Consider the following 15,577-nt stretch of genomic DNA (forward strand, 5'->3'; position numbering starts at 1 on the left):
TGGGAAAAAAATTGGGGGAAAATGGGGAAAAATGAGGAAAAATGAGGAAAAATGAGGAAAAACAGAGGGAAAAGGGAGGGCAAAGGGGGGAGGGGCTGGGGAAATGGGGCTGGGGTCACCAAGGGGATGGGGAATCGCTTCCAGCCGGGAATTTGGGTGGGAAATGGGGAGGGGGAGGTGAGGGGGGGTCCTGGGGGGGATCTCAGATCAGTTTGGGGGGTCCTGGGTCAGTTCTGGTGGGGGTCCTGCTCAGTTTGGAGGGTTTTGGGGGGGGTCCCGGTCAGTTTGGGGGTCCCGGTCAGTGGGGGGTCCTGGGTCACTTTTGGGGGTCCCGGTCAGTGGGGGGTCCTGGGGGGATTTGGGGTCACTTTGGGGGTCCCGGTCAGTTTGGGGGGATCCTGAGGGAGATTTGGGGTCCCGGTCAGGGGGTCCTGGGGGGGATTTGGGGGTCACTTTTGGGGGTCCCGGTCAGTTTGGGGGTTCTGGGGGTCCTGGGGGGATTTGGGGTCACTTTGGGGGTCCCGGTCAGTGGGGGGTCCCCAGCCTCTGCAGCCGCCGCCGCCGCAGCTCGGCCGTGTCGGGGCCCTCGCGGGGCTCGGGGCCCTCGCGGGGCTCGGCGCCTTCGGCCGCCTCCTCCTCATCCTCAGCGGGGGCCGCGTCTGCGGGGCGCACCAGGGACGGCCGCTTTGCACCGGTTTAACCCGGTGCAGAACCAGTTTGGACCAGTTTAGCCCAGTTCAGCCCCAGTTTAACCCACTTTAGCCCGGTTTAACCCAGCTCGGCCCCAGTTTAGCCCAGTTTGACCCACTTCAGCCCAGTTCAACCTGGTTTAACCCAGTTTAACCCAGTTTAACCCAGTTCAGCCCAGTTTGACCCACTTCAGCCCAGTTCAACCCGGTTTAACCCAGTTTAACCCAGTTTAACCCAGTTCAGCCCAGTTTAACTCAGTTTAACTCAGTTTAACCAGGTTTAACCCGGTTTAGCCCAGTTTAACCCGGTTTAACCCGGTTCAGCCCAGTTCAGCCCAGTTTAACCCGGTTTGCCCCGGTTTAGACCAGTTCAGCCCAGTTTAACCCGGTTTAACCCAGTTCAGCCCAGTTTAACCCGGTTTAACCCAGTTTAACCCGGTTTAACCCAGTTCAGCCCAGTTTAGCCCAGTTTAACCCAGTTTAACCCAGTTTAAGCCAGTTTAACCCGGTTTAGCCCAGTTTAACCCGGTTCAGCCCAGTTCAGCCCAGTTTAACCCGGTTTAGCCCAGTTTAACCCGGTTTAACCCAGTTCAGCCCAGTTTAGCCCAGTTTAACCCAGTTTAACCCGGTTTGCCCAGTTCAGCCCAGTTTAACCCAGTTCAGCCCAGTTTAACCCGGTTTAACCCAGTTCAGCCCAGTTTAACCCGGTTTAACCCAGTTTAACCCAGTTTAACCCAGTTCAGCCCAGTTTAACCCGGTTTAACCCAGTTCAGCCCAGTTTAACCCGGTTTAACCCAGTTCAGCCCAGTTCAGCCCAGTTTAACCCAGTTTAACCCGGTTTGCCCAGCCCAGCCCAGGTCGGGCCCCTCTCTCACCGCTGCCTCCGGCGCCTCCCGAGGGTCCCGGGGCCGGGGGCTCCTCCGGGGGGGTCTCACGGGGCGCGGGGGCTCGGGGGTCCTGGGGGGGGTCCCAGAGTCACCCCCAAGTGGGGGGGGGGGACAGCACCGACCCTCCCAGTGCTCCCAGTCCCTCCCAGTCCCTCCCAGTCCATCCCAGTATAACCCAGTCCCTCCCAGTGCTCCCAGTCCCTCCCAGTCCCTCCCAGTCCATCCCAGTATAACCCAGTCCCTCCCAGTGCTCCCAGTCCCTCCCAGTCCATCCCAGTCCATCCCAGTATAACCCAGTCCCTCCCAGTCCATCCCAGTCCATTCCCAGTCCATCCCAGTCCATCCCAATCTCTCCCAGTCCCTCCCAGTCCATTCCCAGTCCATCCCAGTCCATCCCAGTCCATTCCCATCTCTCCCAGTCCATCCCAGTCCATCCCAGTCCATCTCAGTCCATCCCAGTCCATCTCAGTCCCTCCCAGTCCATTCCCATCTCTCCCAGTCTGTCCCAGTCCATCCCAGTCTGTCCCAGTCCATCCCAGTCCATCCCAATCTCTCCCAGTCCATCCCAGTCCCTCCCAGTCCCTCCCAGCCCATCCCATCTCTCCCAGTCCATCCCAGTCCCTCCCAGCCCCTCCCAGCCCATCCCAGTCCATCCCAGTCCCTCCCAGTCCATCCCAGTCCATCCCAGTCCCTCCCAGTCCCATCCCAGTCCCTCCCAGTCCATTCCCAGTCCATTCCCATCTCTCCCAGTCCATTCCCAATCTCTCCCAGTCCATCCCAGTCCCTCCCAGCCCATCCCAGTCCCTCCCAGTCCCTCCCAGCCCATCCCAGTCCCTCCCAGTCCCCCCCAGTCCCCCCCAGTACCCGATGGTGGCCAGCACGCCCAGGTACTGGTTGATCTGCAGCATGGCGGCGTCCAGCAGGGTGTGGATGTTGTGCAGGCACTGCAGCCTCGCCTCCAGGTGCTGCCGCTCGTGTCCCTCCATGGCCCGCAGCTCCTCCTCCGTCAGCCCCGCGAAGCCGGCGGGGGGCACCGGCATGGGGGGCACCCCTGGGCAACGGGGGGCACGGGCTCCATCAAATCCCCAAATTCCCAATCCCCAAATCCCCGAATTCCCAATCCCCAAATCCCTGAATTCCTAAATCCCCAAATCCCCAAACCCCAGATCACCGGCATGGGGGGCACCCCTGGGCAACGGGGGGGGCACGGGCTCCATCAAATCCCCAAATCCCCAATCCCCAAATCCCCGAATTCCCAATCCCCAAATCCCTGAATTCCCAAATCCCTGAATTCCCAATCCCCAAATCCCCAGCATGGGGGGCACCCCTGGGCAATGGGGGGCATGGGCTCCATCAAATCCCCAAATCCCCAAATCCCTGAATTCCCAAATCCCTGAATTCCTAAATCCCCAAACTCCCAATCCCCAAATCCCCAAACCCCAGATCACCGGCATGGGGGGCACCCCTGGGCAACGGGGGGGGCACGGGCTCCATCAAATCCCCAAATCCCCAAATCTCCCAACCCTCCAATCCCCAAATCCCGAATCCCAGATCCCAATCCCAACCCCCAAACCCCCAATCCGAAATCCCCAAATTCCCAATTCCCCAATCCCCAAATTCCCAATTCCCAAATCCCCAGATACCAATTCCCCAATCCCCCAAATTCACAAATCTCCCAACCCCAAATCCCCAATCCCAAATCCCCAAACCCAGATCCCAATCCCAATCCCAAATCCCCAAATTCCCAATTCCCCAATCCCAGATCCCAAATCCCCCAACCCTCCAATCCCCAAATTCCCCAACCCCAAATCCCCAAACTCCAAACCCCAATCCCAAATCCCCAATTCCAAAATCTCCAATTCCCCAAATGCCCAAATCCCCAGTCCCAATTCCCCCCATCATAACTCCCCGATCCCAATTTCCAAAACCCCAAACCTCCAAATGCCCAATCCCAGATCCCAAACCCCCAAAGCCCCGATCCCGATTTCCAATTTCCAGTCCCCAAACCCCCAATTCCCAAATCCCAAACCCCAAATCCTACCGAAGAGCGGCGGCCACGGCATCCCCACCCAGGGCGGGGGCAGCGGCAGCCCCGGCACCGCCCCGGCCCCGCCCGGCTCCGACCCCGCGGAACCGGCACCGGGAGCGGCACCGGGAGCGGCACCGGGAGCGGCACCGGGCCGGGAACCTGCGGGACAGACAGGGCTTGGGGTGGAGAATGGGGTTTGGGGTGGGGAATGGGGGATTTGGGGGTGGTGGGTTTGGGGATGGGGGTTTGGGTGATGGGGGTTTGGGTGGGGATGGGGTTTGGGGTGGATGGGTTTGGGGGGGGGGGGTTTGGGTGTGTTTGGGGTGGGAAATGGGGGGTTTGGGGGGGGGGTTGGGATGGGATGGGGTTGGGGTGGGGTGGGGTTTGGGGTGGGAAATGGGGTTTGGGGTGGGAAATGGGGTTTGGGGTGGGGAATGGGGTTTGGGGTGGGAAATGGGGGTTTGGGGTGGGGAATGGGGGGTTTGGGGTGGGGAATGGGAGAGGGCTGGGTTTGGGGAATTTGGTGGGAAAAGGGAGTGGGAATGGGTTTTGGGGGGGGTGGGGATTTGGAGGGGGTTTGGTGGGATTTGGGTTTTGGGGTGGGATAAGGGCCAGGGTGGGATTTGGGATGGGATTTGGGGTGGGATTCGGGGTGGGATTCGGGGTGGGATTTGGGGTGCGATTCGGGGTGGGATTCGGGGTGGGATTCGGGGTGGGATTCGGGGTGGGATTCGGGGGGCACTCACCAGGAGCAGCTCCAGCAGCCGCAGCAGCCCCGTCAGCCGGGGCCGGGCCAGCGGGGCCGGGGCGGGGCGGGAAGGGCCCCACGGGCGGCCAGAACGGGAACATCCCCGGGGGGAACGGCGGGAGCAGCCCCTGCGGAACTGCGGGGACAGGGCAGAGCTCAGAGAGCCGGGAATCCCAAATCCCGACCCCAAAGGGAACGGGGAGAATGTGCCAGGCTGGAAATCCCAAATCCCAACCCCAAAGGGAACGGGGGAATGTGCCAGGCTGGAAATCCCAAATCCCAACCCCAAAGGGAACGGGGAGAATGTGCCAGGCTGGAATGGCACTGTGGGGATGGCACTGTGGGGATGGCACGGTGGGGATGGATGGCACTGCGGGGGGATGGCACTGTGGGGATGGCACTGTGGGGATGGCACTGTGGGGAGGGATGGCACGGTGGGGATGGCACTGTGGGGATGGCACGGTGGTCATGGATGGCACTGTGGGGATGGATGGCACTGTGGGGATGGCACTGTGGGGAGGGATGGCACGGTGGGGATGGATGGCACTGCGGGGATGGATGGCACTGTGGGGATGGATGGCACTGCGGGGATGGCACTGTGCGGATGGCACGGTGGGGAGGGATGGCACTGTGGTCATGGATGGCACGGTGGGGAGGGATGGCACTGTGGGGATGGCACTGTGCAGATGGCACTGTGCGGATGGATGGCACTGTGGGGATGGCACTGTGGTCATGGATGGCACTGTGGGGATGGCACTGTGGGGGGGGATGGCACTGTGGGGAGGGATGGCACTGGTGGTCATGGATGGCACTGTCGGGATCTCCCAGGTGGGAATTCCCACACCGGGATGTCCCGGGGAGAACACCCCAGGCTGCCCACGGGGCCTCTCCCCCTGTCCCCTCCCTGTCCGTCTATCCGTCTGTCCCACTCACACTTTGGGGGGTCCCTGTCCCCCCTGTCCCCCTGTCCCCCTGTCCGTCTGTCCCACTCACACTTTGGGGGGTCCCTGTCCCCCTGTCCGTCTGTCCCACTCACAGTTTGGGGGTCCCTGTCCCCTCCCTGTCCCCCTGTCCCCGTGCCCGTGTGTCCGTCTGTCCCACTCACAGTTCGGTGGCTGTGCCGGCGCTGCCGGGGCCGGTGCCGGCGCCTCCGGGGGCGGCTGTGGGGGCAGCGAGGCCCTGAGCACGTCCATGCGGCACGTGGGGCACGTCTGCTGCCGCTGGAACCACGAGCGCGAGGCAGCTGCGGGGTTCGTTAACACCTTCGTTAGCATCTTAATTAGTGCCACCCCGAAACCTCTGCTGCTCTATTCCCCTGGCTGCAATTAACCCGTTAATTAATTCCCCTCTTGTTCATCGTTGGCCCCCAGGTCTGCTGCTGCTGGAACCAGGAGCGCAGGCAGCTGCGGGGTTCATTAACAAACACCTTCATTAACACCTTCATTAGCACCTTCATTAGCACCTTCATTAACGCCTTCATTAACACCTTCATTAGCAAAACCCCCCCTGCTTTATTCCCCTGGCTGTAATTAACCCGTTAATTAATTCCCCTCTCATTAGCTGTTGGCCCCCGAGACCCCTCCATGTCCCTCTGATCCACCCAGTGGAGTTTAACCCTTCCCCCACTAACGAACCGCTAATTAATTAGTCATGAATTAACTAATGACCTCGTTAGCTGCCACTGCAGTGCTGGGGATTGGGATTGGAATTGGGATCAGGATCAGGATTGGGATTAAGATGGGTTCAGGATCCGGATTGGGATCAGATTTGCCACTGCAGGCTGGCAGAGCTGTGGTGGTGACCCCCCAGAACCACCCCAAGAATCCCCCAAACCACTCCAAAATCCCCAAAACCACCCGAAAATCCCCAAACCACTCCAAAATCCCCAAAACCACCCGAAAATCCCCCAAATCGCCGGGATCCCAGTCGGGAGCACCTGGTGTGGAAGATGTGGTTGCAGGGCAGGCGATTGGCGCCCGTCACCATCTCCTCGCGGCAGATGATGCACACGTTGTCCATGGCCTGCAGCTCCTCGGCCGTGGCGTCGGGGTACCTGCGCCACGAGCGCCCCCAAATCCACAGCTGGTCCCAAAATCCCACAGCTGGTCCCAAAATCCACAGCTGGTCCCAAAATCCCACAGCTGGTCCCAAAAATCCACAGCTGGTCCCAAAAATCCACAGCTGGTCCCAAAATCCCACAGCTGGTCCCAAAATCCACAGCTGGTCCCAAAAATCCACAGCTGGTCCCAAAATCCCACAGCTGGTCCTAAAAATCCACAGCCGGTCCCAAAAAATCCACAGCCGGTCCCAATAATCCACAGCTGGTCCCAAAAAATCCCACAGCTGTTCCTAAAAATCCACAGCCGGTCCCAAAAAATCCACAGCTGGTCCCAAAATCCACAGTGATCCCAATAATCCACAGCTGGTCCCAAAACCCCACAGCTGGTCCCAAAAATCCACAGTGGGGATTTGGGATGGATGAATGCAGAGTTTTGGGCTGATTTGGGGTTTTTGGGGTGGATTACCCAGGGTTTTGGGCTGATTTGGGGTTTTTGGGGTGGATTACCCAGGGTTTGGGCTGATTTGGGGTTTTTGGGGTGGATTACACAGGGTTTTGGGCTGATTTGGGGTTTTTGGGGTGGATTACCCAGGGTTTGGGCTGATTTGGGGTTTTTGGGGTGGATTACCCAGGGTTTTGGGCTGATTTGGGTTTTTGGGGTGGATTACCCAGGGTTTGGGCTGATTTGGGGTTTTTGGGGTGGATTACCCAGGGTTTGGGCTGATTTGGGGTTTTTGGGGTGGATTACCCAGGGTTTGGGCTGATTTGGGGTTTTGGGGTGGATTACCCAGGGTTTGGGCTGATTTGGGGTTTTTGGGGTGGATTACACAGGGTTTGGGGTGATTTGGGTTTTGGGGTGGATTACCCAGGGTTTGGGGTGATTTGGGATTTTTGGGGTGGATTACCCAGGGTTTTGGGCTGATTTGGGTTTTTGGGGTGGATTACCCAGCGTTTTGGGCTGATTTGGGGTTTTTGGGGGAAGCAGCACTCACAGCGTGTTCATGTTGCGGATGGCCCGGCGGGACATGATGGCGTCGGTGACGGCCTTCTTGAACTGCCTGAGGAGAGAGCGGGGCGGGATCGGGATTGGGATCGGGATGGGATCAGGATGGGATTGGGATTGGGATCAGGTTCGGGATTGGGATCAGGATGGGATTGGGATTGGGATCGGGATTGGGATGGGATCAGGATCACGACTGGGATCAAGACTGCGATTGGGATGAGGATGGGATCAGGATCGGGATTGGGATCAGGACTGGGATGGAATCAGGATCGGGATCAGGATTGGGATGGGGATCAAGATGGGGATTGGGATCAGAATGGGATCAGGATGGAATCAGGGTCAAGATGGAATCAGGACCGGGATCAGGATAGGATTGGGGATGGGATCAGGACTGGGATCAGGTTTGGGATGGGTTTGGGATTGGGATTGGGATCGGGATCAGGATCAGGGTGGGATTGGGATCAGGATCAGGACCGGGATTGGGATCAGGATGGGATCAGGACTGGGATCAGGATGGGACTGGGGATGGGATCAAGACTGGGATCAGGATTGGGATGGAATCGGGATCAGGATGGGATCAGGATTAGGATGGGGATGGGATCAGGATTGGGATGGGATGAGGACCGGGGTCCCAGCCAGGGGGCCTCACCTCATGGCCAGGTACATGGGGCGGATGGCGAAGAGCGGGAAGGTGTGCACCTTGATCATGATGGTCATGAAGGCCATGTAGAGCAGCACCTTGATCAGCCCTGGGGGAACCACACGGGGACAGCTCAGGTGATGAGGTGGGACCCCCCCAAAGCCACCCGGGCCAATTTTGGGACAGCTTGAGGGACAAGGTGGGACCCCAAAGGTCACCTGGGCCAATTTTGGGACAGGTGAGCAAGTCTCGATTGACCAACCAAGGCCAGCTGAGCACCACCGTCACTTCCAAGTCTTTGTTGATGACCCAAACCCAGCTGAACACCAAGACTTCAACTCTTTGTTGACCAATGAAGATCAACCGAGCACCGCCAAGACTTTGACTCTTCATTGACCAACCCAGACCAGCCAAGCACCACCAACACTTTGAGTTTTCATTGACCAGTGAAGAGCAATTGAGCCCCACCAAAACTTCGAGTCTTCATTGGCCAACCAAGCACCACCAACACTCTGAGTTTTGGCTGACCACCTACACCAGTTGAACACCACCACTTTGGATCATCGCTAATGAACAAAAACCCGCTGGAAAACAAAACTTTGAGTCTTTGTTGACCAATGAAGATCAATCGAGCCCCACCAACACTTTGAGTCTTTGCTGACCAACCAAAACCAACTGAACCCCAAGACCTCGACTCGTCGTTGACCGATGAAGATCAACCGAGCACCACCAAGACTTTGACTCGTCGTTGACCGATGAAGATCAACCGAGCACCGCCAAGACTTTGACTCGTCGTTGACCAACCAACCCCCCCAACACTTCAACTCCTCGTTAAGCAAGGCCTAATTGAGCTCCCGCAGCCCCCGGAGCCCCCGGTACCGGTGAAGAGCTCGGTGTAGAGCATGAACACGGCCTTGTTGTCCCAGGGGTTCTCGTTCTGCAGGTCGATGGAGTGCAGCACGTACTTGATGAAGATGGTCAGCACCATGGTCATCAGGATGGCGTACTGGGGACAGCGGGACAGCGCCAGGTGGGACATCCCCGCCCCGGGAGGGGCCCCGGGGACCCCCTGGGACCCCCCCAACCCACCTCGAAGCCGAAGACGAGCTGGACGGAGGCGCCGCGGGTCAGGATGCTGTGGTAGGCGTGGCTGACGAAGAGGAAGTCCAGGATTCCCAGCAGGAACATCAGGGCTGGGAGAAGATCCCCAAAAAAATCAACAAAAGATGCCAAAAAATGAACGGGTCGCATAAAATCAACAGATCCCAAAAAAAATGAATGGATCCCATAAAACGAATGGGTCCCAAGAAATGAACAGAGTCCAAAAAATGAACGGGTCCCAAAAAAATGAACGGATCCCAAAAAAATGAATGGATCCCAAAAAAATGAATGGATCCCAAAAAAATGAACGGGTCCCAAAAAAATGAACGGATCCCAAAAAAATGAACGGGTCCCAAAAAAATGAACGGGTCCCAAAAAAATGAACGGATCCCAAAAAAATGAACGGGTCCCAAAAAAATGAACGGGTCCCAAAAAACGAACGGATCCCAAAAAAATGAACAGACCCCATAAAATGAACGGGTCCCAAAAAACGAACGGATCCCAAAAAAATGAACAGACCCCATAAAATGAACGGATCACAAAAAATGAATGGGTCCCAAAAAATGAACGGGTCCCAAAAAATCACCAGATCCCATAAAATGAACAGGTCCCACCCTCGGGAGCAGCTCTGGGGGGGTCCTACACCCCACCACTAATGAGGAGCTTAATTAGGAGATTTCTCCACTCCCAGCTGCACCTTGCAGCTTCCTGTCCCTCAAAATTCCCAAAAAACCCCAAAATCCCTTCAAAATTTGAAGGAATTACATCCCTAAATCCCATTTTACTGATTTTGGGAAACACATCCCTAAATCCCATTTTGGAAACACATCCCTAAATCCCATTTTTCCCATTTTAGGCAGTAAATCCCTAAATCTCATTTTTCCCATTTTAGGCAGTAAACCCCTAAATCCCATTTTTCCCATTTTAGGCAGTAAACCCCTAAATCCCATTTTTCCCATTTTAGGCAGTAAATCCCTAAATCCCATTTTTCCACCCCGTTTTGCCCTGGATCCCAGGCCTTGTTTTCCCTCCCCAGAGCTCATTAACCCCCCCCAACCCCCCCCTCGTTAACGAACCGCTGCTGATTAGGTTAATTGGGGTTATCAGGCCCCAGCACACTCGGCTGCCCTGGGGTTTTTTTTGGGTTGTTCCCCAAAATTATGCAAATGAGGAGCGCTCACAGACGATTCGGAAGTGGAACAGCCACGAGATGTTGGGGCTCCTCTCCATCTGGGGGGAGAAAAATTCAATTTGTCCATTAAAAAATTGGGGTTGGGGTTTGGGCTGCTTTGGGGTGGGTTTGGGTAAATTTTGGGGTGGGTTTGGGTAAATTTTGGGTCGGTTTCGGGTTATTTTTGGGGTGGCTTTGAGTTATTTTTAGGGCTGATTTGGGGTTATTTTGGGGCTAGTTTCAGGTTATTTTTGGGTTGGGTTTTGGGTTGGTTTAGGCTGATTTAGGGCTGGTTAGAGCTGATTTGGGGTTATTTTTGGGCTGGTTTAGGCTGATTTTGGGTTATTTTTGGGTTGGTTTCGGGTTGGTTTCAGGTTATTTTTGGGTTGGTTTTGGGCTGATTTTCAGTTGGGTTTGGGCTGGTTTAGGCTGATTTGGGGTTATTTTGGGGTTGGTTTACGTTGATTTGGGGTTATTTTTCGGTTTATTTTCGGGTTGATTTCAGATTATTTTTGGGGCTGGTTTAGGCTGACTTTGGGTTATTTTTGGGCTGGTTTTGGTCAGGTTCTGGGTTGATTCTGGCTGAAATTTTGGGCTGGATTTGGGGGTTTTTTGGGCCGTTTTTGAGCTGTTTTCCCTGCTGCCAACACTCACAAAATCCACGCGGTCCTCGGCCAGCCAGTGGAAGCACTTGAGGAAGAGGAGGAGGGTGAAGAGGGCGACGAAGCGCGGGCTGAAGTCGTCCCTGAAGACGGTGAAGGCCAGGCAGGTCTCGGTCACCGCGTACCACAAGCGCTCCAGGAGGTGCTGAGGGACAGATTTAGGGGAGCCCCCAAAGCTGGACCCCAAAACAGGGCCCAAAAACTCTGGGGGGGGGTTCAAAATTCATCCCAAAAACCCCTGGGAGCTCAAAATTCACCCCAAAAACCCTGGGGGTTCAAAATTCACCCCAAAAACCCTGGGGGGTTCAAAATTCACCCCAAAAACCCCTGGGAGCTCAAAATTCACCCCAAAAACCCTGGGGGGTTCAAAATTCACCCCAAAATGGGGCCCAAAACCTCTTGGGGTTCAAAATCCCCACCCGAAGTGGCACTGAGAGACTCTCAGGGTTTAAAATCCTGCCCTAAAATCCATCAATTCTCCCCCCAAAACAGCACCAAAGACATTCTGGGGTCCAAATTTCCCTTAAATCAGAACCAAACAATTTCTGGGGTCCAAAAATTCCTCTCAAGATGGCAACAAACCCCCCCAAATGGTACCAAAACCCCCCCAAAATCAGCACCAAAGACCCTCTGGGGTCCAAAACTCCCCCCTAAATCAGCCCCAAGGAATTTCTGGGATCAAAAACTCCCCCCTAAATCAGCCCCAAGGAATTTCTGGGATCAAAAACTCCCCCCTAAATCAGCCCCACAGAGTTTTTGGAGTCCCAAGCTTCCCCCAGAGCTCTCACCTCCATCTCGGCCGCGCGCAGCTGCCCGAAGAAAACCTTGCCCATGAACTTGCCCAGCAGGAAGACCAGCACGAAGGCCTGGATGTACAACACCTGCAGGGCCAGCAGAGCCCAAAATGCATTTTGGGGACAGCCTGGGGGGGCTTTGGTACCCCAAACCCACCCTGGGGGGGATGGATGGGCTGGAACCACCCCCGCTCCTGTCCCAGGGGGTTTGGGGAGCTCCTCAGCGCCCCCGAAAGCAGAAGTGAGGCAGGGTGGGCAGGCTGTCAGTTAATGAGGGGTTAATTAGGGGCGGTTAATAAAGAACGAAGCACTCACGGCCATGCTGGGGCTGGATTTGGTGAGGTAAACCACGGTGGGGTAGAACTGGTGCTTCAGGTAATAGGCGTGGGCAACCACGGCCGTGGTGAGCGCCAGGCTGCCGGCCATGACCAGGGCTGTGCACAGCATGGCCTCGGCCTGGAAACCCCCAAAACCAGAGATTTAACCCCAGAAGTAATCCACATTTAACCCCAAAATAATCCACATTTAACCCCAGAAATAATCCACATTTAACCCCAGAAATAATCCACATTTAACCCCAGAAGTAATCCACATTTAACCCCAAAATCAGCCGTCAGGTTCCTGCCATGACCAGGGCTGTGCACAGCATGGCCTCGGCCTGGAAACCCCAACAAAACCAAAATAATCCATATTTAACATCAAAACAATCCACAATTCACCCCAAAAAATAACCCCAAAATCAGCCATGAGGCTCCCGCCATGACCAGTGCCTGGAACAGCCAAAAATGGGGTTGAACCTCCAAAATAATCCACATTTAACCTCCAAAATAATTCACATTTAACCTCCAAAATAATTCACATTTAACCTCCAAAATAATCCACAGTTAACCTCCAAAATAATTCACATTTAACCCCAAAATAATCCACATTTAACCCCAAAATAATCCACATTTAACCCCAGAAATAATCCACATTTAACCTCCAAAATAATCCACATTTAACCTCCAAAATAATTCACATTTAACCTCCAAAATAATCCACAGTTAACCTCCAAAATAATTCACATTTAACCCCAAAATAATCCACATTTAACCTCCAAAATAATCCACATTTAACCTCCAAAATAATCCACATTTAACCTCCAAAATAATCCACATTTAACCTCCAAAATAATTCACATTTAACCTCCAAAATAATTCACATTTAACCTCCAAAATAATCCACATTTAACCCCAGAATCAGCCATCAGGCTGCCGGCCATGACCAGCCTGGAACCCACAAAAATGAGAATTTAATCTCAAAAATAATCCACATTTAATCGCAAATTTAACCCACATTTAACCCCAAAATCAGGGATCAGCTCCTGCCATTACACACAGCATGGCCTCGGCCTGGAACCCACAAAAATGGGGATTAAACCCCGAACTAACCCACATTTAACCCCAAAACTCCTGGATTTAACCACACTCCAGGGGCTTGGGGCTGCCCCCGAAGGTGATTTTTTAGCTCATTAACGATTCCTGTGATAATTAAATGAGATTCTTTAAAGCGAGCTCTCGGTGACCACTGGCAGCGCCGGCTGCTGTCCCACACTGTGGTGGCACCTCCGTGGCCGCTGTCACTCTGTCCGTCTGTCCCCTCCCTGTCCGTCTGTCCCCTCCACGTCCTTCTGTCCCCCCCATGCCCCCAAACCCTCAGCTCCCCCCACGTCTGCCTGTCCCGTCCGTGTCCATCTGTCCCGTCCGTGTCCCTCTGTCCCCCGGCCCTGTCCCTCTGTCCCCCCTCAATGTCCCCTCACACCCCTCACCCCCCTCACATCCGCGTCCCCTCCTCCCCAGGAACCCCAACTGTCACCGCTCCCTCCGCTCCCCCCGAGCCCCCCTTTGCCCCCGGTTCCTCCCGAGGCCTCCCCGGTTCCCCGCCCGCCCCCAGGCCCCGCTGCCGCCCCCGGGGCCCCCGGAGCCCCCGGGACTCACCGGGCCCGACCCCGCCTCAGCCCCCCAGCCCAGCCCCGGCTGCTCCCACACCGGAACCGCCTCAGCGCGCGACACCTCACTTCCGCCCGGACCGCACCACCCGCTGTCCGGGGGGAGACCAGGGGCGTTCACTCCCTACCTGCTCTCCCCACCTCGCTCCCCAGAGCAGCTTCTCCCTATAGAGATCCTGAGAGCCCCCTCGTCCTCCCCTGAACGGGGATTGTGAGAGGCCGTGACCCCTCTAAACCCCGAACCGCTGGGCTCCCCCCCCCTGCAAGCCCGCGCTTGGTACGCTCCGGGCGGCCCCGCAGCCGGCGCAGGGTGGGCGGGGACGCGCAGGGTCCCGTGGCTCGCGCTCATTGGCCAGGCGCGGCGGGGCTCGACCAATCAGAAAAATCCCCCCGCTTGGCCGGCGGCTGTTGCTAAGGGAGGGGCGGCGCGGGCGAGGGAAGCGGCGCCCTCAGCTCCGCGGGGCCGCCCAGCACGAGCCGGGTTTGTCTCCTCTCCCCGTTTCACCCCCGACGCTTCTCGTCCGCAGCGCCTTCCCCGATCCCTTCCCCTCAGAAACCCTCACAAACCACCCCTCCCTTCGCACTTCTCCCTCACGGCGTCCAGCCAATCAGCGACGTCTGCTTTGCGCGCCTCATCTCTGATTGGCTGATATCGCATCAACTAGGGAATGAGGCGTGGCTTGGTAAATCTCTGTATTCTGATTGGCTGAGGGCCTGACATCGCGGCCTATGGAAGGCGGCTCCCGGGAAGGGGTCGGGGCTAAGGTCGTTGAGGCGAAGGAAAAAAGGCGGGAAGGCGCCGGAGCCCCTGAGGGGATTTTGTCGCTTTTTCCTGTTTTGGCAGCAGAAAATCGATTCAGCGCCTTAAATCTTACTAAAATATAGCAAAGGATGGCTTAAACTTCAGGCAAGCCTTTAATCCTGTGGCATGAGCGAGGCAGAGAGGTACGAGACCGAATTAAACTTGTGCTCACTCTGAGCATTTGGGGATTAAACGCTTGCTGTGGTTTTGGGGGGATTTTGGGCTTTTTAGGCGCTCAAAAGGTTGGCTTTGGGGGTTTTGGGGGTCACTTGAAGCTTTTAGGGGGTTAAATGCTGATTCTTGTTCTGGGGGTCCTTGGGGTACCCTCAAACTGGGTAAAGCCCCCCCCTCTCATTCCAGAGCCCCCAAACCAGGCAGTTTTCCCTCAAAATTAATTTTTGTATTGTTTTTCTTCTCTTCAAGAAGACACCGTGGTTCCTCTCCAGGCTCTCTGACAAGGTCAGTCCAAGCAAAACCACCTTTTTGTTCTATTTCCTTTCAATAAAAACAACTTTTTTTGCCTGAATTTAGCTGTTTTTTTACCTAAAGCTGCTGGTTTTTCCCCATTTTGCAGGACCTGCTGGCCATGGCGCTGCTGGCTGCCCACGAGCAATGCAACCCCCTGCCCTGTGAGTCCTTAATTGGGGCCTTAACGAATTCCTGCCTTAATTGGGGCCCTAATGATGCCCCCAGTAATTAAGTGGGGGTCCCTAATGAAGCCCCCATAATAAACTGGGGGGGGTTTAATGAAGCACGGGGCTCTCAGGATATTCTTGCTGATAAAGTGGGAGGCTCTAATTAAGCAATGCCTCCATTAATGAAGTAGGGAACCCTAATGACACCCCTAATTAACCCCAAAGGTGGCCAAACCCCAGACCCTCAGAGTCCTCCTCCAATTCCCATTCCCAAATTGCTGCAGATTTACCCAAAATCCCCCTGAATCCCACCCAAAACCAACCCTGGGGTAACCCTGAAAGCCCAGACAGGGCCAGGGCAAAGAAATCC

At 55.8% G+C, this 15,577-nt stretch overlaps 2 protein-coding genes across 2 annotated transcripts in view; both read right to left on the minus strand.

The window, feature by feature from the left end:
* Positions 1-15,577, minus strand: part of FAU (FAU ubiquitin like and ribosomal protein S30 fusion) — a 581,541-nt gene that overhangs the window by 17,303 nt on the left and 548,661 nt on the right. The gene's annotated exons all lie outside the window — the stretch shown is intronic.
* On the minus strand, positions 526-13,842 carry SYVN1 (synoviolin 1). Its single transcript, XM_030969890.1, has 16 exons — positions 13,760-13,842; positions 12,099-12,239; positions 11,778-11,870; positions 10,982-11,134; positions 10,338-10,386; positions 9,145-9,248; positions 8,935-9,061; positions 8,065-8,164; positions 7,405-7,470; positions 6,287-6,406; positions 5,459-5,592; positions 4,352-4,489; positions 3,618-3,764; positions 2,441-2,627; positions 1,565-1,646; positions 526-684 (listed from the first exon to the last, which is right to left on the minus strand). The coding sequence occupies exons 2-16, from the start codon at positions 12,228-12,230 to the stop codon at positions 526-528; spliced, it is 1,791 nt and encodes a 596-aa protein (XP_030825750.1). The 5' UTR covers positions 12,231-12,239; positions 13,760-13,842.

Source organism: Camarhynchus parvulus, unplaced genomic scaffold (assembly GCF_901933205.1).
Source record: "Camarhynchus parvulus unplaced genomic scaffold, STF_HiC, whole genome shotgun sequence".
Lineage (NCBI taxonomy): Eukaryota > Metazoa > Chordata > Aves > Passeriformes > Thraupidae > Camarhynchus > Camarhynchus parvulus.